This window comes from Tachysurus fulvidraco, chromosome 21 (assembly GCF_022655615.1).
Source record: "Tachysurus fulvidraco isolate hzauxx_2018 chromosome 21, HZAU_PFXX_2.0, whole genome shotgun sequence".
Lineage (NCBI taxonomy): Eukaryota > Metazoa > Chordata > Actinopteri > Siluriformes > Bagridae > Tachysurus > Tachysurus fulvidraco.
Window position 1 is genome coordinate 9,362,308 of NC_062538.1, and position 23,503 is coordinate 9,385,810.

The 23,503-nt window shown below is 38.8% G+C and overlaps 1 protein-coding gene across 9 annotated transcripts in view; it reads right to left on the bottom strand.

Annotated features, from left to right (window-relative positions):
• The window catches only part of gria4b (glutamate receptor, ionotropic, AMPA 4b), a 100,022-nt gene that overhangs the window by 23,800 nt on the left and 52,719 nt on the right, over positions 1 to 23,503 (bottom strand). For 8 of the 9 annotated variants that reach the window (XR_003438684.2, XR_007138972.1, XM_027134131.2 and 5 more), the window contains exons 5-11: positions 22,242 to 22,295; positions 21,793 to 21,951; positions 16,685 to 16,852; positions 15,742 to 15,846; positions 11,138 to 11,248; positions 7,593 to 7,799; positions 3,493 to 3,866 (exon numbers count right to left, since the gene is read on the bottom strand). Coding sequence is in view for 7 of the 9 variants with exons in the window: in XM_027134131.2 (XP_026989932.1) it covers positions 3,493 to 3,866; positions 7,593 to 7,799; positions 11,138 to 11,248; positions 15,742 to 15,846; positions 16,685 to 16,852; positions 21,793 to 21,951; positions 22,242 to 22,295 (1,178 nt within the window). In the remaining 2 variants the exon portion in view is untranslated. Of the gene's footprint in view, positions 1 to 3,492; positions 3,867 to 7,592; positions 7,800 to 9,745; positions 10,406 to 11,137; positions 11,249 to 15,741; positions 15,847 to 16,684; positions 16,853 to 21,792; positions 21,952 to 22,241; positions 22,296 to 23,503 lie in introns of those variants that run through there. The other variant, XM_027134134.2, reaches the window with a different exon arrangement.

Consider the following 23,503-nt stretch of genomic DNA (forward strand, 5'->3'; position numbering starts at 1 on the left):
CTGATCTGGGAACTCCTTGTGTTGTTACTTGAACTGCAATCCTCATGTTGTTACCTGATCTGGAATCCCTCTGGTTTTATCTACTGTAAGCTACATCAACCAAGTCTGTAAACGTACTTCATTTTTTACCCGATCTGTCATCCTTAACTTTTTCTGATCTGACTGCCATCATATTACTCATTTTGTGTTCTGTGTCCTTTCTCAAACTCACATTTTGTTAAGTGCCTCTTGTGTTGTTACCAAATTTGCAAATACCATTTTTCTACTCCTATGTCATTACACGGTCTGCACTCACATCCTGCCACCTGATCTGCCACCCTCACACTGGTACGTACTCTGCGCCCTTGTTACCCGATATGTAGTCTCAGCCTCAGACACCCACAGTTTATGGAGTGTCCAATAACTTTAGTGCATTTTTCTGGCCACAAACTTCAAAATATTACAGAAGATCTTGTGTGTTTGCTGATCGGCTGTAGGACATTCTGGTATAAGTGGAAGCTAAGTGTTTAAGGTGCTGGACTACTGATTGGATGGTATTGAGATTAAATCCAGGACCACCAAGCTGCCACTGCTGGGCCCTTGAGTAAGGCCCTCAACTGCTTGGTTTTATAAATGAATTAAAATTAAGTTGTTCTGGATAAGGGCATCTGCTAAATGTAGTAAACTTGATTTCAGTACTGTTTCCTAATTTGCATGTCCTGTGTCATTACCTAGTCCATGTCCCTGTGTTGTTACCTAATTTATAGCCCCTGCATCATTACCCAATCTGTGACTCGTGTGTCATTACTCAATCTGTGCCACCTGTAACATTACCCAATCTTTGACTCTTGTGTGATTACCCTACATCCCCCTTGTTATTACCTAATCTACACCCCTTATATTCTACCCAGTTTACAGCCCCTTTGTCATTACCCAAACTCTGCGACTCCTGTCATAACCCAATCTGTGACTCCTGTGTCATAATTCAATCATGAAACCCAATCTATGACATATAAACTGTTACCTGATCTGTGACTCCTGTATAACTGACCTGTGACTCCTGTTTTTTTTAACCGATCTGTGACTCCTGTGTCATAACCCAATCTGTGAATCCTGTGTTATTAACTGATCCTCGTCTGAACTTCCTTGACATAATCTGACAATTATGATCCTGTCCAAACCCGGTAGAAAATGTCAACTGCATTTTACTGTATTCCACATCCACATCAAGAAATAAAGGAATAAAAATGCTTTAAATGGTAAAGGGCCAAAGTGCAGGAAATGCAATAAGAATCCTAAAGTCTTATAATTCAATTTAGTGCTCCCTTTTAAATGATAATTAATAATTGAAATTCACCCAGACTCCCAAATCTTTAGCATTAAGAATTCCTTCTGCACATTTAATGCACACAAGCATCAGAAGTTCCTTTGCTACACCTCTCACTGTCGTCAGTATGCGACTAGTTTATGTGGAAGAAATAAGAGTGCAACACAATGCCCTGTGAACCTTGCAGTGTTATTGCATCAACTTCACACAAATCACAGAGTATATATTAGCATTGGAGTGATAGCGGATGAAAACTTATTTAAGCAGTACTTAAAAAGGTAGAACATTCTGTTTTTCCAGTCTGGCCTTCACTAAATGCATCCTTTACCTCATTACCTTTCATGCAACTGTATTATACCAACACTGTAATGATGAAACTTATTGACCTAAATGAAATCCTAGATGAGTCTTCTTATCAAAGATAGATCATAATCATAAGCCCACTATAGCACTGCTGGTGCAGGATATAGTGTTGAGTGTTTGGGCTTTATGATTCTGATGTTCTAAGTACCTGCTGTTTTCCACCATGTGATGCTCTTTTTATTGCTCCTTTGCTCTCCTGGTCCTGACATGTGAGTCAATTCTTATCTGGTGAAGGGGGACTGAAAAATAAAACCTATTTTTTTCTGTCCTTAGTTGACAAAAGGTCTTAAAATGCTCTATCATGGTCTATGCAGAGAGACTAGAGTGTGTGAAAGAAAGAGTCGAGAGAGAGAAAGAGAGAGAGAGAGAGAGAGAGAGAGAGAGAGAGAGAGAGAGAGAGAGAGAGAGAGAGAGAGAGAGAGAGCTGGCACCAGAGATAGCCACAAAAAGCCTGAGGTCATCTCAGCAGGTGAACAAATTATATACAAACAAACAACACAAAACAGCCGACTGCCCACAGCAGCACAATAATGAATATATGTACAATGTAATTCAAAGGCTTTTTTCACAGGACAAATGAGCATGTGAGGACAGTGAGTTACACAACAACACACAATGACTCTCACAATCCCTCACTGATAAAACTTTCCAGAGATTTGTAAAAGATGGTCAGTTTTCATAGCAACACAGCACACGTGAGACATTTCTGTCTGAGACACATCACTGAGACACGAACAATGTAATTGATACATGCACAAAAGAGTACATGGACTGACAGCTACACAGCACAGGATACGTCTATATAATTTGATCAAAATTTAATTACAGCCAATTCCTGAACATTATCTGAGTCCTGCATAATAGCAACAATCGGGCAGGGGCAAATTTTACATTCACACCAGTAGCAATATGTATACTGCAAAATACACACAATGAAATAATCTAGCAACAAAACTGATTGTTAACAAATCAGAATTCTGCAGATTAATGTTTGTGTAAAAATGCATAATTGTCTGCTTTTTTTGATGGCCCCTAACCAGAAAAGTAAAAAATAACATCCCAGTTTTATTTTGTTTATATCAAACAGTGAACATTTCTAAGCTGCATAATCATACATTCTTAATGGTAATTATCAGCTCTTGTTGAAAATTATTTATAGCCATTTTGTCACATGGCTGCTGGTGGGAATGCAGAGTTACAAATGCTACCTTAAATACATGTAAAGCCAGCCAGTGCAACTTTTCTAAACAATACAGGGTGTCTAAACTTGTCTGAGCAGAGCTAGCTGCTTTATTATTCATAGCATCAAATCTAATCAATAGGGAAAACTCCCAGCTTTAGATGACTGTGGTGTCATTGGGCTTCAAGCTGATTGTTTCACAAAGCTGGACAGAAATCTTAGACAGTTGCACCACTCAGAGAACCTTGAACATGGCATTTTATCTAAATAAGATGAGACACATACTGTGCAAAATGACAGTAGCTCCTCTCTCCCCACAGACACTGTCGTAAATCCATTTTGCATTAAGACCAGTCCTCTACTGAATACTGATTTTGAATCTCTCCGCTCTGGTTCGACTCTTTGCAAATTACATGCACTTTTCAGGCAAGTTCGGACACCCTTTGGTAAATTGCCATGGCAACAACACAGCTGCACGGCTATTTCAGGTGCCTCGTATTACCATATCAATGCTCAATGAGACCTTTTCATGAGCTAACTCGAGGTTAAGAGACCAATTCCACTTCTTTTTCCAATCAGTATTCCTTTAAAGAAGCGGGCCCTAGGGCAATCAAGCACAGAGATGAGCGAATTAAGCACTTACCTGGGTGAGATGTCACACCCCTGCTGCATGAAGGCTCCCAGGGAGAACCAGAGACTGTTGAAGATGCTGAACTCATTGGGGGGCTGGTCACTGGGCAGACCGTCGGTGCCCTCTTCGGGCTCCTCGGTATGCCACTCGTACGGGCTGAAGCGGCTGACCAGGAAGAGCACCACGCTCACGCCAATGTAGGCGAACACGATGCACATCCAGATCTCGTAGGCCAATGGGTCCAGGAAGGAGAATACACCTGGCTTGGACTTCTGTGGCTTTTTGATCATGATGGAGATGCCCAAGCTCATGAATGGTTTAGAAAAATCAATGACCTCCTCCCGGACCAAGGTTATAGTCAATGGGGCCACAGCGATTTCCGCTTTCTGAAACAGGCATTTACATTCATGAGGGCATGGCAACCATTACAGAAAGTGATGTAGTTAATTAATGTCTTGATTTATACTGGTTTGAGATATCAACAGACTTCAGGTTTCTATCAAACTGTAGAAGCTGAATTATCTCCAGCCTCCTCTTCTTCTGAATTACACTCCTTCAACAGTCCATCAACATTGGCTATGACTATCCAGCACAACATCTTTCAAGCAGTAAAAGTATTAAATCGGTCATCTAGTTAGAGCAATGGTTAAAGGTTTTGGCTTTCTTTCTTTTACTAAGATTATTTTGTATACATTTAGTTGCTTAAATGCTACTTGGGTAACTTGTTCATGACAATGCTTCATGTAAATGCACAGTTTTTGGGTGCATGTTTGAAAATAGTCATTACAATAGTTTGGTTCTCTATGTCACAGCAGAGTGGTTGGTTGGTCATTTATACACTACTGTATCTGCATTAAAAATCACAAGGAATCAAACACTTGGGAATGTGCTGTTATAGAAAAAAAATCAACGTCAGGGTGGAGCGGCATTCTTGTTATCACCAATAAGTCAAGTATTTTTGTATAATGGTTTAGTACACTTATACAAACACAATTTACTGATGATTGCAATTTAATTTTCAATTAATACAGAATGACTCGTCATATTTCTGAACAATGTTAAAATGCAATGTCCATAAAACAAGTTATTTCTTATTCCTCACTTCTTCTATTTATATCAGTAGAACCAGGACGTGCAAAGTTTCCTGTCGTGAAGTCTTTCTCCTACCTGAAAACATAAATACTCCTTCCATAAATGCTAAATTCATTTCTTCTTACAGAATGTTTCACCAAATCAATGATTATACGATAAAATAAGCAGAGACTTCAGTGAATTCATTGTTATTAGTTCTTATTAGTTTTATTAGCTAATGTCGATCATTTGCCGTACAAGTGTCTGTGTAAGTTGTTACTACAAAAAATAACTAAACAAATAAGTGTGTTAATATAATGCTATGGTTTGCATTGCAGCTGGAATCACTTCAGCCTACAGGGCTGATAAGATATATGTTAGAAAATAATCCCTCCTTTTTCAACTCATTTTGCAGCTTCTCTAATTGTACAAGGCTTTGCAAGTTAATGGTGGAAAAAACGACAGCTCTAAGCTGATGGGTTTAATTCTGAGCGAGCAGGATGAACTAATCAATTCAAAGAAATATGCTTATAGCATATAAAAGATGGAAAATTGGTTGGAACTACGGTCCAAGAGCAAAGCAGACCTTCACATGAAATCCACAAACCTGATTAATGACTATGACTTAGCAACACTCTCAACCTTGCAGCTCAGAACTAATCCAAAAAAAAATGTAATAGCCATTATTATTGGCTAACACCCATTTTATGGGTAAAAAAATATCAAAAAGAAACCCTTATATGCGGTTATATGCTCAACAAAAATCAAATATGTGAGGACTTGCCATAGCACAGTGTTAATATACGTCAGCATGCTAACAGTTGCTTTTCAGAGGTGGAAGGATTGTCAAACGCTTGCACTGTGAGCTTGGCCACAACTTAAGGTTTAGGAAGAAAAGTGCTGACACTTCCTGCCTCAAATCCGCACCATGTCTCTGCCAAAGCCCCTGTAGATAAAGTAAGCATATTATTCTTTATAAAAAAATGTTACTGAACAGACTGGGGCCTGTTACGGCAAATTACATGGACACTGACTGCCCTTGAACTGAATAGTTTAGCCTGAAGTACAAACTTGCAGTTTTTGCAGCATATGGAAATAGACCTAAACCTCCTGAACTCCCCTTGGATCCTACTCAGAGCCTTAAGGATTTCATTCAGCACATCATGAATCTCATGAAATTTAACTAGTACAGAGGAACTCTTACATAACATTACTCCATATGTTAGCAAGATTCTTTATTAAACACATGACTTGTTGGAGTCTTCACACAGGTGAAGAGAGAATTCCTCTTAATCTCAGTTAACCTTTAAATGTCTTGGCAGAAAGAAATAACAAAACAAACTAGAATGTACACTTCCTGAAGAAAATGTGAATGGCCTTGCATGTGGCAAGTTCCTCTCATTGTGCTGAGTGTTTTGATATGTCACATGTCCATGTTGTGCTAATATTTGATTTTCACGTGACATCACGTGACCTGACCAGAATACATGTGAGGCAGTTCCCCTCGTGCTGAGTGTTTTGATATGTCACATATCCATGTTGTGCTAATTTTTGATTTTCACGTGACGTGACCAGAATACACGTTAGGCAGTTCCCCTCTTTGCGCTGAGTGTTTTGATATGTCACATGGCCATGTTGTGCAAATTTTAGATTTTGCTTATTTCGCAGGTGGGGCTACACGTGACGTCACATGAATACCTACCCAGTGGGGTGCCAATACTTTTGGAGAAAAGTGGCTACTGAGGGTTTGGACATTTCATGTGAATACTGCAGACATTATGGGATTCTACTTATTATTATACTGCATAGAACAGTACATGTAATTCTTAATGTTGAATGAACAATAGATAGATAGATAGATAGATAGATAGATAGATAGATAGATAGATAGATAGATAGATAGATAGATAGATAGATAGAGGCGTGGTAAATGGATTGACTGGGGGCCAATACTTTTGGAATCATTGAATTGATAGTGTGGAGTTGATAGTTACATGTATTGAGAGTCTCCTTTCCATCTACATTGACTAGGAGAACACAGAAGAGAAGCCGTGCCTGAGCTCTGCGCACGCTGCGTGTGTGAGAGCTTAGAGGAATTTTAGGAATTTCCCATTCAAGTCTATGGGATATTTGCTGTGCGAACATCGTTGGTTGGATCGTTTATAAAAGTCATAGCACACCTCTCGTCAATGAGCCGGTCGATTTGACACCTCATTCATGGGTGTAGGACAAAAGCTGCGGGACAAGTTACGCACCGAATAGATAGATAGATAGATAGATAGATAGATAGATAGATAGATAGATAGATAGATAGATAGATAGATAGATAGATAGATAGATAGATAGCAAGTAATAACTAATTTTGTGGACATTGCACATTTATCGTGCATTAAATAATATTAGAAAGGGATTAAATGTATGATGTGTCATTCTTGAACAACAAAAACATTCATCATCTCTCATCAATCACCTTCACAGTGATAAGAGAAGTGTTTGATTCCTTACTGATTTTTCTGCTAAACGGTATCAAAGGGTATTTATTTAAGAGCATAAATGAATTAATGCCATTCAATCATTAAATCTTTAAAATAATGAAATCACTGCAATTTTTAAAACAAGTGCCAAGTAAACTCCAGAATTTTAAGGCAGAAAAGCTTTAAAGCTTTTATTTTCTTTCCAAAATTTTCAATTGCATATTTTTTATTGTTTTGTTTTTTTTTTGCATTAAACTACTTGAATTGGCAAAATTCCAAGCACAGGATACATCAGTTAAACTCCTATCAATGAAGACTCATATGTAATTACTTTCTAAGATAGCTGCACTCATGTGCCATGCATGTGAAGCAAACAGGGCTTTTGCTAAATGCGTGCTGTGATTGTGTCACATGACATGTCTTGGCCCAAATCTGTGGAAAATCTGCAGAAAACTGCAATTTTCTCAGAATATTCTGGAGTTCACTTGATTTCTGCAGCGACAAAATAACAAAAACCTGCAGAGATTGTAAGTTTGAACAAAAGTACTTTGCAGATGCATATCTTACCCCGTACACCAGCTCCCCAACCATGCCGTTCCAGATCTTCGTGTCTGGGTCCCGAGCTCCATACTTCCCATCTGGCACGATAGAGATCTTGTATTTGATGCCAATGTGGTTGGCGATCTCATACGCCAGATCCACACAGTATCCCTCATACCTGTCATTACCCTCGTAATTCTCCCAGTTTTTCTTCAGCATCACATATGGGCCTTCCTGGAAGGAGCAAATCACATAAGAGGTTCAAACTGGCAACCAGTTAAGAACTCCAGCCAACCCAAGTAAGTGTCGCTGTTTAGTCCTCAAAAGACAACAAACAAACAAAATAAAAACACTGTGCATGGAAAAAAATACATATTTAATACACATCTACACATCATTTTTACCAGAACAGTAAAATAAAACATGTGCACAAAAGAAAGAAGTACATTTGCAAGACACTAACAAAATTCAGTTTCAGCTCTTCACATAATTCTAATAAACATCAATTACATTTTGAATGACTTCACTAGGTACTAAAAATCATTACATAATAAAACACATTTTATGCAACACATTATGGAGGTCATAATATAATCGATGAATACAGGATATCAATAAAGAAAGTCATAATCAGGGCTAAATGACGTACAAGGTCAGTGAGCCAATGCCATCATTATCATTATTAACTATAACAAGGCACAATGAGCTGCTATAGCACACAATAGCTAGAAATATTCAGCTCACAATGACTTACAAAGCAGAATCTAATACTTTAAATACTGATCAAAACTAATCTCAACAAAGCACTTTATTTCTTTTTTAAAGGCTTCATATTCTTTTCTTCATAACTGTGCATTACACGGTAGAATCTAAAACTGCTTATAATCATAGCAAAGATCAAGCAAAAAAAAAAAAGGTATTAATACCTAAAAAAATTACATTTGATCCAAGTAGGAAAAAAACACAATTCTAATTCTAATACTGTACGCCTAAAAAACCCACTATGCTTTATTACAATTTGAAAATAACAAATTACCAAGTGTATCAAAATTCACGAAATCCACATCTTGCCAAGTGAAACATATTTCCATAAACACTCTGCATCTCTTCTTAGAGATGTTTTCTAAGCCATATGGCTGGGCCAGATCCATGAAAAGAATAAAACCCAGCAGGGCAAATTGAGAACTCGCCCCCCAGCAAACACAGAGCTCTTCATTAAATTCAGCCTGATGAATCTTTTTTTTATGTCTTAGGAAGCAGCATATGCCACATATTTACACACCTTTTCTTTAGTAGTAGTTTCTCTACTTTTAATATTACTCTTGGACTGCTTTATACTGTCCCAGTGAGTACAAAAATGACTTCTGGGAATTTTAGTCATTTATGGGAAATGTGTAGGTTTTTAAATCCTTTGCATGGCTGTTGTTGTACAACACATCAAACTCATGGACAAAATAGATCGATATTAGGTGCTTGACTGGTTTAACGTGAATCCATAACAATATCTTTTCAAGCTAATTAAAGTCAAATCATGTTGCCCTAATAATGGACATCCCTAGTCAGTTGGTGTTCACTGGGGCAGGTACAATAAAAAGGTAGACAGTTTATTATCAGCAATGCATTGTGCCACTAGTACAGACAATCAGCAATGCCAAGACACGCAATTGCTTTTCTTATATGAACGGTTTTGCAAAAAGAATTTGTTTTTGTAAAATTCCAGGGAAAGTCCTTAAGTACAAATGTAAGTTTAGGATGTAAGTCTGCATTAGTACTTACTGTATATATTATGTCCAGTATAGCACAGTCTGAAGTCTTTAGAGAAAATATTTCACTTAGATGTAATTAACCACCATTTGGACTTAATGACGCAAATGTCAGATACCAAATATGTCCCAAAGATATAGACGATCACTGCTATTTTGCAAAAAAATTTATTTGAAAATGGTATTTATGGTAATCCCTTAAAGTACCAGCTTCAATTAAGTACTGAGTAAATCCAATGTAATAAAGAAATTCTATTATAAAAGTAAGGAATAAAAAGCTATTGGCAATTTAAGAGGCTAATAATGTTGTATGGAGCAGTGTATATAAAGATTTGGGAAGTACTTAGAACTTAAGTAGAAATCCATTACTTGTTAGCTACATTAGACGTGTGGCAAATGTCTAATACCAAAGACATATTGATTATAATTGCTGTTTTAATTACCAGTCAAAACATTACTATAATTGGAATGTATAACATTTTTGAGAAACCATTCGACAGAAAGAAATATCAAGCAAAGACCAATCAGAGAAAATGACTTGTCTGAGAACAGTCAGTTTGTTCCAAGTAAATGCTAAATGCTGAAAACTCCAGCTGACTGTAGTTAAGAAGCTCCTAAAAATGTATCTGAATGAATTATCATAAGTATTCGGTGTTTCATTGAACAGCCGAAGGCTTATACTGTATCATGCATGCTATGTACATTTAGAATACATCTACACTCAACCTATTTGTTTACCACTAAATGAACACTCCTGCCGATTCATCCCATGCACCCACGTTTCCTAATGCATGGATCATTATTGTTCTTGCAGAGTCCATCCATCTTTTGGTTGCTTAATGAGAGCTGGGCTTTGTCTTTGCTTGTGTTTGTCCATGGCTCAGTTTCTCATCGTGGAGCTCATTTCAGCTGGGGAGGCGTCTGTCCATGGCTCAGGATTATTGCTTTTCTGGCTTCAGATCTGTCTGTGTCTGTCGGTGCCTTAATATAGGGAGGGGGCTTGGTTTTCGTTTTCAGCTCGGCAGTGTCCTTTCTTCTTTCTGCTCAGTTTCTTAAATAAGGATTCTTCAACACGGGCTGAAAAGAGGAGCATGTGCTTCAGGTGTGACTCTCCCATTTCTTGGTGTATCAACATCCATACCTTTTAGGTTACATACTATAATTCGCCTAGTGTGTGCATACACCCTATATTCTATAAAATCTACATACACCCTATATACTGTAGAATTTACACACTATACAGAATAGTTACAAAATAAAAGTGCAATGCAGTGCCACAACATATTTCTTTGGAAAGAGGTCCACGCCATGCAGGGCCCTCTATGTTCTCTCCATGAAATGAACATTTAAAAAAAAGTTTGTACACAGCAAAACAACATTACAGCAACATCCCGGGCACCATGTTGGGCAGACATGACACCTTTTGACACATGACAAAGGCAAATGACACACACATTCCTGCGCTGTTGGAAAAATGTTATTCAGCAAATGTATGGACCAAAAAAAGATGTATAATTGATCAAGGCACACTAGGACTGGATTAAGATGACTTAAGTAATCTCTCAAGACAGTGATATGACTGACAGGTCACACATAAACTCACAGTACTGCTAATTTGGCACACATCATTTATCAAAATGGAAGTGCATGTACTGTAAATGAAAGAGATAACTTATTGTGGCCTTTGGTGACTCTCATTTACACAAACAGGACAATTCATCAAGTGGAAGCATTTGGATGCGAGACAACTGATACCTGTGTGTGAATACTATTTGTCTAAGAACACGAGAATACAGTTACAGTACTCACCATAATAGTCGTCACAATCACCGTCCTGTTATCCATTCCGGATGTTTCATTCGGAAGCAAGGCTTGGTCCTGGATCAGGACCAATTTATCTGCGTCATTCCAGTAGCCAATCTGAAGATGCGACACATGTGAGATCAGAAAGGACATCTGTGTTATAGTGTGTTAACCTCATGTAGTTATTGTTGAAATTTTGAGTTCCTTGGATTTGGAAATTGGCTGTTTCTAATTACAAAATTCCATATTAAAATACATTAACATCTATAATAACCATTAGTATACCATATAAAGATACAGTAGCATGAAAAGAAAATCACCTGTTTTTGACTATTAAGATAATGTAATGCGGAGTGAAATGGCTCAGTCCACTGATTTACTCAGGAAGTATTTGGACTCTATTTAAATCTAAAGTTTTAGTGTTACATTAGCCATTTTTTTTGATTGATGCTTATAAGTCATGCAACCTTCTCCACAGGGACATGTGAAAATGTCAGTTTTGATTTGTCTTTAATAGCTCTCACTGGTATGTTTTAAGACTTGCTTGTGTACTTCAGTTTAATCCTGAAACCAAATACCTTTAATTCAAAGCTGCTGCTATTTTAGTTTGTGATGCCAGAAACTGTTAATATTTTTTCCAACTGATCATTAACTTAATTTTTAAACTGATAATTACAGAAACTTAAAATGACCATTATTTGTAATGTGCTTGTCACTTGTGTATGTATTTGCTGTTGTAAGGTAGCGAACAACATGACCCAGCATCTGAAAAAAAACAGCTGCTTTGTGTGGATGTACTGTAATATTACACTGAATGCGTGCTAAGCATGACCTCACGTCAAAGGATGCTATGAGGAGGCAGGTCTGGATGAACTTGGAAAAAATGTAGCCTTGTGTTATATCATGCCGAGTGATGATGAATGAATTGGAGGTGGGGGCAGGCTTAAATGCTGTGCCTCCCATGTCCAAACAGGAGCCAGAGGAGTGTGAGGAGCCTGCAGCATCCTCTCAGCTGGCTGATTAATGCTCCTGAAAAGCTCTCTGTGCACTCTCCCCCTCCTTGCTTTGCCTCCCTCTATCACTCTCCATCACTCTTCCCCAGGCACGGTGCAGCCAGGAGCCACCACACACCATAAAACACAGTGCAAACACTGAGCCTCCACAGGACACAGAACAGGTGCGTGACAGGAAGCTTTATAGTACCTACTAAAGAGCTGCATGAAAATGGGGACAGCTGGAATATCGCAGAGTTCCACTGTTATCTGCTGGGATGGGGCAAGATTAAAAATATTTCCATTGGTCATGGTCCATCGGCATGTGGAGAGGCTTTATTGTATTCCCTTTGGCAGGAGTGGTAATAAATTGTGCCTCAACAGTGAAGTAAAAGGTGAGGAATTCACTTGTCATATTTGTCATGGTTCACAGTAGTACACTATGTGAGTTAGAAAACAAATGCTTATGTAAACTAATTTATCAGCAAAAAGAGAAAGTAGCCTGATTAACAGCCAACCTAAAGAAATTAAAAAACTAGGCAGTCTGTATATTAACTATTGCATATTTTAGTAATATACCTACATTGGGCATGGTGAAGGGATAGGATTTGAGCATATGGGGATATGGTGGCTTGGGATTGGGAACAATAACTGGATTTATAGTAATGAGGAAATCTTGGAACATTGACTCCGATTATGCATGTTTTAAAGCATCTAATTGTAAGTCTAACAAAAAGCACTGTGAAAAGACACTTTCTGAAAGATTCGCCTCTTGCATAGAAATGGGATGTGTGGCTGTGGTACATGGGAATAAGAAGAGGATAGTACTGGGGTATATGGGGATAGAGAGGTCATGTGCTGGGGTACATGGGAATGGAGTGGTGATGTATTGGGTTTTTTATATGGAAAGGGAGTGGTTTTGAGTCGGGGTGCATGGGAATGGGGTGGGAATAGTTTTGGGATATATAGAGTGATGATGTATTGGTGACAAGTTCACCTGTGGTTCACCTGGGCAATTGACTTTCTCCCTAACTTCACAACCCTCAAGAGACGAATCTACCCCCTCTCGATTCCTAAAACTCAAAGCTTCACTGAGGAGGCCCTGACAGCAGAGTTCATTCTTCCAGCTGTGGTATCATGGTGGTACTATCACAATGGCACAGCAACCCAGCCATGTTTTCTCGAGGGTACTGACTCCTGCAGAGGTCAATTTATGATGTTGGAAACAAAGAACTGTAGTCTATTAAGAAAGCATTAGAAAAGTGAAGACATTGGATAGAGGTGACATCACAGAGCATAGAAATTTGAAATATCTCAAGGAAGCCAAGCGTCTAAACCCCCGAACGGGCACTTTTCTTTACACAATTCAGCACAGTTACTTAAAGACCCGGCACAAAGAACATAAGCCCAAAGCCCTCTCTCATCACTACAACCCTATACGAAAGACCCTGATGCCAGACTCCATTCTTTCACACTCCATAGTCATTGACTGTTCAATGGGACATTATAGAAAAATCCAATGTGAACAGCAACCTTCACCAACAAGCCATCCAATGGGTGCATACCTCCCCTAGTTTCGGGCACCTATCTATCTCGTGAACCAGCCTTTTGGTGGCCAACACTGGTAACAGACCTAATGGACTTTGTCAAGGCATATGCCATCTGTGCCCAATTGAAAACCTCACAACAGCTATCTGCAGGACTCCTCAAGCCCCGCCTCTCCCTACTCTAGAACACCCCTGGTCCCATATTGTAGTGTCATTGTCCTGCCCAATTCCGACAGACACAACATTATCCTGGTTATCATAGACAATTTTTTAAGGCCTGCAGACTGTTGCCCCTTAAAGGTCTCCCAGCAGCAAAGGCAGTCTTTCACCATGTCTTATAGATGTGTGGTCTTGCAGAGGACATGGGAAACCCAATTGACATCACACTTGTGGAAGTCTTTCTGTGAGCAGCTCAGAATCAATGTCAGCCTTCAGGGTATCACCCACAGTGTATCACCCACAGTCCAAAGGCCAGGCTGAGTGGCTTAACCAAGAACTCGGCCGGTATCTCGGCTCATATTGCAGTCATGAACAACACCTTTGATGTGAGTTTCTACCATGAGCAGAGTATGATTAAAATTCTCTGATTTTGGGCCTCACATCTTTCCAGAGCATTCTGGGTTACCAGCCTCCCATGTTCTAAAAACCTGTCAGATTTTCCAGCTATGGATAATTGGTTTCGGCAGAGTAGAATGCCCATTAGGCATCAACGTTTGCAGGCCGACCTCCGGCCAACCTCACCCACCTTAACAACCCAGTCTGATGGTTTGACCAAGAATTAGAAGCTCAAATTGCAAAAGCTGCAATATCTCTCCATCATTCCACATCTCACTGCTCAAGCCAGTTTACTCCTTCCAAACCACTGAGAACTCCAGCCTACCTGGTCTGAGCTATTCTAGGCTCATGCAGGATAAGAGGTTGGATACAATATCTAAACAACTGGAAGGTAAGAAATGTCATGGGTCCCTGCCAATAATTTTTAGATCCATCCCTCATCACAGACTTTCACCAGGCCCTCCCCGATTGTCCTGCACCAAGGCCCTGGCGCTGGCCACAAAGAAGAACACCAGAAGGTGTTCCTAGAGGGAGGGTACTTTATTGAGTTCACCTGTTGTTCCTTCTCCGCTCCACCGGAGGGTGTCCATTCCTGAGTATTTAAGTGCACTTGGGTCAGACATTTAGCCACACTAATGCTATGCATCTTTGTAAAATATCTTTATTGCCTGTGTATAACCCTGTTGGATTGGATTGATGTAAGAGATGACAGAAATGTCTGTGACATGACAGAGAGATGACAGAGATGACAGTGCCTACTGAGGCCTGCTTTGAAACTGCACGATAATTCAAATGTCTTAACTTTAGCAAAATATCCTCCAAATGAATATGATAATAGCAGACTGTAAATTTGTAATCCTTGAGGCGATTACAAATTATTACAAATTTTTCTTCCACAGCCTTGGCTTTTCACAAAGACAGATTTATTGAGGGCCGCACACACCATTTGAACTAGAAAGTTAAGTATTTCATTTATATAAATCATATCTTACATTATTTAAAGCATTTTAATGAGTCACTTAAATGCTAATGTGACTATAAAATGCTTTGCTGTGTAAAGAGATCCATATCTTCAAGCATGCTGGAAAACCCTGAAGCAGTGCCTGAGATATACATAGTGGACGATCCGCATGAATCACAAATCCTGAATCATTTGAAATGTTCTTGCTAAAAACGAATCATTTGTAATGTTCTTGCTAAAACAATTGCATCAAACAAGTCATGGCAAATTAAAGATAGAGAAAAGAGCATGATTGAGACTGCACTGAACAGCACTGAACAGATCTAAGTAGACAATCAAGAAGACAAATTGTGACAATACTTTCTTGCAAACAAAGACAAACTGTAAACACACCAGATGTATATATGTATTTGCTACAGTGTAGAGTAATTTACTTGAATGCAGTAAAAGCTAAATCAATCTTGCTGTATCTGTGAAGTGTTATACAAAAAAATTGAAATGTAAAGTAAAATCTGTGAATATACAGATGGCACAGAGACATGCTGCAGATCTTACTCTTCTGGGGCCGTTGCTTTTCAACTCGAACACGTCCATAGTGTAGTTGACTCGGCGGCCATAGTGGTCAAATTGGACATTTCCTGTTAATCCTTGGAGCCGGACCTGGATTGCGGTGATAAACAATGTAATTACTGCTTATCCAGCTGCTGCCCCTCACACTCCCATTACTCTGCCGCTTCTGCTTGCTCTTCAATTATTCTCCTCTCTAAGCTTAACATTTTGCATTGCACTCTCACTATCACCCTTACCTCAACACTTTATCTAACACCACTTCCGTTTATTCACCACATACTATTTTCACCTTCATAGAATAGGTTAGTTCTCTCTCCCTCTCTATTTTTTCATAAATATACAGCCCTTCTAGAGGTCACAGCAGTTCCAGTGGGGTAAAACCATAAATAAGTATTAGTGACAAAGATATCCCAGTCAACATACACCACTGCAGTGTCCCCCATATACACACAACATACAGTAGATCTATAATTGGGGGACAATGAAATAAAAAACATTGTGGCTTTATTATACCATGGGGGCAAATATTTTCTCCCTCAGAGGGGAGCTTCACTGACAATTAATATTCTCTATAAATTTTTTATCTAAAAGCTGTTTCTGTCAGTTACGCAGACTAATCTAAGAAGATAAATAGCTCGTATGACAAGTTCCTGTGACTAAAAGCCACTTACTCAAACTGTCAACTAATTAGTTAATTTAGCTAACAATATTCCACACTAAGCATTACATTACATAGATCTAGTTGCAAATGCTTATGTTTTTAGTTTTGAATTTAACCAAGTTTTCTTATATTTATCTACAGCTAGCTGATTTTGCATTATTGTACAACAAATTCCACATTGTGACGATTAAAACAAAAAAAGCAGGGTATTTTACCCCACTGGCACTACATAGGCTTAGTAATCCACTATTTCCTGGCTCTGCATACCTGTTTTAGAGTGCGCTCCATGTCGATGCCTTGGTTCCAGGGAGCTGCCGGATTTGCCAGACAGTCTCCAGCATTGCCCCTACGCATGATGTCCACCTTCTGCCTGCGCAGGTTCCTGAAAGCTTCTGCCATCACCATCACTCCGTCATACGTCAGAGCAGAGGTGTACTGCATAGAGAGAAGGTTAGTTAAAGGTCATCTAAATACCACGTATCCTGTACAGCACCTCGTTCAAATGCATACCACCTCCACCTCTGGGCTTTGTGCTTCATTCTCTGAAGAAACAGAAATATTGGATTATTGAATATAATATTATTATAATAATTATTTTTATGTCTTTTAAATCAACAACAGCTTTAATTTTTTTTGTACATACTATAGAACAGGATATTTTTGACATTTTTTTTTAAATCCCTACTTCCGCAAGGGTGGGTTTTAAATAAAATTGTAGTAAAATATCATAGAAACAATATTATGTGTTCACCTATGTTAACATTTAGAATTTGTATTATTATTAATAATAAATAGAAAATTAATTATTACTAATTTTATCTACTGCTTTACTATTTCGGTTTTAATAAGATAAGTTTGCAAACTTTGCTGGCTTCTTCACACCAAATAGCTACCAATAATTAGCTACAGTATTAGTATTAGTAGTAGTACAGTTTACTTTTTTACCTCTGCATTATTTCAGTAAAGAAAAACTATACATTCTGACAAAGAATATACTATATACAACAGACAGTTCCCAATAACTAGCTACCTAGCTGTGGTGTGGGCGGAACTAGCTAGTTAGTGGCAACTATCTTGTAAGAAAATGTTAGCAAATACCTTATTTTATGTAAACTATACCTACAGGTAAATGTTAAATATAGTTTAAAAAGAACAAGTTGTAATTATACCCAGAATTTGATGCTAAATACAATATTGAAAAGTGAAAAGGGGTTAGATGCTGATGACATTTTAACCTTTGCCTAGCTCTTGTTTTCCAGAAACATCTGTTACAAAGAAAAATTATGGTCAAACCAGTAAAAAAAATTATAGCCATGTTGAATATGTTATAATTTTTGTATAAAGGTTGCACGGTCCGTAGTCTTTTTATGGTAGATGTGAGACTCCACAAAAATTCCCTGGCTATTTGACAATTAAGGTAAATTTACGTTATTGTAGTATTAGTGATCAGACATATATAAAGCTATTTAAATATGATAAGCAAATGTTCATAGAACTGACACAGTGCTGAAATACAGCAGCAGCATCTTAAATAAGTAGACAGATGAGTAAAATGTGTTTGCTCACAATGTTTCAAAATACAAAAGTACAAAGCAGTACAATTCTGTGGATTTGCTGGTTCAGATAAAGAACAGCTGCATTACAGAAATGACGTCATGCTTCTATAGCACAAAAAATGGGTTCAGCGAGTGTGAAATATATAGTGTTTCAGCATGAAAAAGCTAAAACAAGCAAATGGGGTATGGAGATGGGAGAAGAGAGCACATTGAGTTAGACTCATACGATTGCATCGCTGGACATTTATTGAGCTATTTAAATTCCACAAGCATGTTTGGTTTCTGGGGCAGGAGCTTGAGGAGAAAAGGGTTAGAACTAGGAAGGACTAGTACATCCTGGGTATACAGTGTATACACACATCTGTCTGTGCTGTTGACAAATAAAAGAAATGTGTGGATGAGATGCGTGATATGAAGAAATGACTCACAGAAATCTTTCTTTTGCTCTCTCTCTCTCTTTCTCTCTCTCTCTCTCTCTCTCTCTCTCTCTCTCTCTCTCACACACACACTTTCTCCCCCTCATCTCATATGTAAAGCTGCAAAGATACTTCATTTTCTCCGCTCTTCCCTCTTCTGCCCCTAGCCCCTAGTATATGTGTAGATGAGATGTGTGATATGGAGATATGACTCATAGAATTTTTTTCTTTTGCTCACTTTCTCTCTTCTCATATGTTAAGCTGCACGAGGTGCCAATATTTTAGCTCTGCTCTTCTGCCTTTAGCCCACGGGGCATGGATGATAATTACAGGGTATGCAAATGATTTAAAAAAAATAATTATAGGCTGTCTGCAAGTTAAACATGTTTAAGTCGTTTAAATGCTACTTCAAAGATCACATTTGCAATAGTGACTTACCAAATACAAAAGTTGTTGAAACAACTCACACATAATTATAAATTGGTTTATGTTTATTCAGTTTCGAGAAAAAAAATCAACTGCCCATAGATGTGAGTGAATGTGTGGATGTGTGAGCGCACAATGCCCCTTTCCAATCAGGAGCCCCTTTCATACCTCACACCCAGTGATCCAGGGATAGACCAGAGCAACCCTGACCAGGATAAAGGACTCACTAAAAATGGATGAGTTACAAAATGAAATGAAAATTCAAATGCCACTCAACAGTTAATATAAAGACACTGCTTTAAATGATGGCCAATGACCTTCTCTTAGGGCTTCTTTTATATAGTCATGCTGTTTGGAAACTTTATCATCCATGTTCAAGTACATGTGCTAAGGTAGGTGCATGTCATTCATGGGGTTGGGATTTAGTTCAAACAGTTGTTTCTCAGAGATTTTGAACCTAATCATGTTGATATTTGATGTTTTGCTCTCACTAATCGGAAAACAAAATCAAATAATCGCTGGGTTGCTAGAACACATGGCTAGCATCGGCCAATCAGCTTTCAGAACTCATTTTACAGAATTAGCATAAGTTTAGGAATTAGGAAGCCAGCAACTGTTGCAATTAGTTGAAGGTATTTATACTGTACCAACGTTTCCCATCAAGTGCTGATAAAAAAATTTAACATCATCAGGTTAATAAAAATTAAAAAAACTTTATTTTTGCATAAAGTTAAAATGAGATAATCAGTTTGTTACCATTATCAGTGTATTATTATAATTTCCTGCTGAAAAAGAATGGGGCATTTTGGAGAACAAATTTGCTTTCAGTCTGCATGTCTGATCTGTGAACCGTTTACTCTGACCTGCCACTGTTAATAAACTCGATTTTAATCCTCCCTTCTCAATTGAATAAATATTCCTGCCTTTTCTTTCTGCCCCTCTGTTTCCATGCCTCACTGTTCAGCTGCTCTTATCTGTTTGAAGGCAGTTCAAAGCTTTGGGAAAAGGTGTAAGGTGAAGGATTGCTGGCACAGATTTTTTTTCTTTCACAAACAAAAACACCAAACCCATGGAGAGGCCTCAAGGCAAGAAACATCAGATCGTCAAAGGAGGTGAAGGAGGCAGACAGAAGAGCATGTGAGAAAAGGTGGGGATGAAGAAAGCAGAAGATGCGCTGAGAGTCTCACCCAGTGCTGCAGTCATGTATAAATGATCAAAGATGACGGGAGTTACGTCACTCCCTTAGAGTCATTAGAGTGGCTTTGGGCTGAAAAGCAGCCTGCTGTTAGCACCAGGGTGGGGGGTTAAAGAGAATACATTCAGCCCCATTCATCCTGTAGTAATGCCCTCTGTTTCATCTAGACCTCTGTGTTTCGGAGCGAGGGCACAAATTTATCTAAGCCTTTAAACAAGCGGACTGAGCCGGGTGCAGCTGCTAAGGATTCAGATGATGAACAGTATAGCACAGACTTCAGGGACTCTGAGAATAGCCGTGGCACCAAAAGAGCTTCAATTAAGTGCTAGGCGAGCATCAAGTGTGGCTTTGGCTATGCAAATAACACGATTTTTGAACAAACACGCAGAGAGAGCAAGCCATGCCAGATCCATGCTGTTAAACCTGCATTCAGTGTGTTACAATATGTATGAATAACAGATTTCTATGACTATATGTTATCAAATACACAACCTTATAAACACCCACACACACACACACACACACACACACACACACACACAAAAAGAAGATCAATGCTGGCCAAGTGTCCCTTTGTGAGCCATTAAAACCCATAACCTCTTGAGGACACAGGTCTTGGCCCTCGCCAGCAGTGTATGCTTAGGAAAAGCCATCCTAATGCAGCAACCCTCAGGGCCAAGCCAAGAGGATTTCCTTCAGCTCTTCAATCTCGTGGCATTCTCTATAGACTGTCATCCTCATCAGCTCCCATGGGGATGTGCAATCAAGGTGAACGGAAAAGGACTGAAATGCAGCAGTGGCTCCGGTATCTCTGCCAATGTTATATCCACGATGGCTAATAGGAAACTGCTGATGCTGAAAGAAGCTTAATCATTGCATATACAGTGCATCTATAATATACAGAATAATACATGTGGGGCTTTGAGTGATGAAATGTACTAAACATTAGCAAACCAAGTATTCTGCTTAGTTTGTTATTAGTAGTGAGTTTGTCTCTGTTCAAATCCCTGTGAGAAATGGGGAGAGCTGAATATCTTATTTTAAACCAATAAAATATTCTATATACACAAATAAAGTGTCTCATATATATTTACCACAGTGCTGTTGCTATGGCAATCCATAATCAGAAAGGAGGCACAGGGTCAAAACTATAGAGATGCAGAAAATCTTTCTTTGAAACAATAAGGCTAGGACATAATAAAAAAAAAATCGTTATTATGGAAAAGACTGCAACGAACAGTGATGTGCAGATGATACTGGAAACAAAACACAGGTGAACACAACTGGTGAATAAAAGAGTGGATACGGGTCTAGAACCAAAATATTATCATAGAATAGAAACCTTTAATTTGTCACATATACATTACTGCACAGTGAAATTCTTTCTTCGCATATCACAACTTTGGAGGTTGGGGTTGAAGCACAGGGTCAGCCATGATACAACACTCTGAAGCTGAAAGGGTTAAAGGCCTTGCTCAAGGGCCCAAGAGTGGCAGCTTGGAAGTGCTGGGGATGAACCCCAAGCCTCCGATCGCCACCACTGCCCCATGTACAGAGCTCAAACCCACAACCTTGGTGTTATTAACACCATACTCTATCCAGCTGAGCTCACTGGCCAAGTCATCATGTGATAATGATGCTTTTGCCATGGGACAAGACAAAACTGCTACTATCAACAAAGATCTGAGAAGCTTTCAGGGTTACTTGTTTAATTTCCAGAGTAGACCATGACTGGAATATATTTTAGCAGGAACTGGTTTATCTGAATCAAAGTGAGTTTACCTTCGGAGGTACGTCTGAACCGGGATACTCTCTCTGGTCCAGCTTATTCCAGCGCTGCAGGAGTTTAATCACCATAGGATTGCTGAAGTCCACCAGCTGAAAGCCTGTCACGTTTGCCCCGCCATGCATGAAACGCTCCAGATTGATGTCCTTAAAACCCTGTTGCGGTGGACAAAAGTGAGATGAAGAGAGGAAGGGAAATATTCAAGCTGGCCTGTGATAAGACTGATTCTGTAAACACTTGTCCCCCCTTCTTGCCCTCCTGAGCCAATCCCGAGCCTGTTCTGTTTTGTCACCGGCGCTGCAGCACGGAATATGAATTAGACTTGACGTCTTGAAAAGGAAAAGATTAACAAAGCCACACAGGGAGGAAGGAAGAGTAGGAGTTGAGGAAATATGGGGAAAGGAAGAGAAGAAGGAAACAAAGAGGACAAAACAATTTCACTCACCAAATTAGCCATAATGTAATGGTAGCCTTTGACATGCTTGCCAACGCTCACGATCTGTAAAAACAACACACACACAAGGTCATCACTGTTCGCTCGACACCTGAATGAAATGCTTGTGCTACCAGCCGAGGGGGAAATCAGACTTCTGCTGTTTTTAATTAACAGCAATAATAGACACTGCCTCGGCTTATAATGTTCTGTCAGAGCAGAGATATTAAGTAAATACGGCCTCTCATATCTCAAAGACTTGTGACAGCGAAGGAAATTATTTTGAAAGGCAATCATGTGAAAATTGGTCACAGCATATAGAAAATGCTCTTGTGCACTAAATCATTGTAAACAGTTTTAAACTAGTTGTTTGTCAGGGAGATTTTTTAAATTATAGTCACAGTTTACACCTGGTTTGGTCCAGATCTTGTATATGAGTTCCTGTCATAGATTTCTTATTTATGTATCCATGCTATATGCTAATCAGCCGTTAGCATCTCTGTTGACCTAATTTCTGGGTGCTCTACAAAAAAAGCTTGCCATATAAAAAATTTAGATTTGGATACCATGTGTAATTCTTGGATACACAGACTGTTTGATCCATAATTTTGAAAAGTATTTTATAGTAATTGGGTAAATAATTAATTCGATCTCTTGAGGTTTATCATTTCAGGGTTACTTTAACATTTTGTCTGGCCTAGAACAAAACATACATAGTTTATATGGACAGCTGGTGTCAGTTGGTAGGAGTTATTTCATTGCAATTGCAACTTCAAGTCTCAAAGGTAACAGGCTCTAAAAATGACAAACTAGTTATTTTATACAGTGCAGATAATAATGTCACAAACAAAGTTTTGATTGAAAAAAGTTTTCAAGAATTGTGTAGAAATCTTACCCTACAAAGATTTCATGGTCCTCTGAGGAGGGAATGCACATATAGTACATATACACATACTACATGATAATAAGTAAACAAAACCATCACACTGTTCCTCTCCAAACTGTTGCCACAAATTTTGAAGCACACGAATTGTGTAGGATGTCTTTGTATGGAGTAGATTTCCGATTTCCCTTCACTGGATCTAAAAGGCTCAAACCTGTGCACACAATGAGCTCCATGAAGAAATGGTTTGCCAAGGATATAGTGGAAGAACTTGAATATCCTGCACAGAGCCCTGAGCTCAACACCACTGACTGCATCCCAGACCTCCTCACCAAACACCAGTTTCTGATCTCACTAATGTTCTTATAACTCAATAAACACAAATTACCAC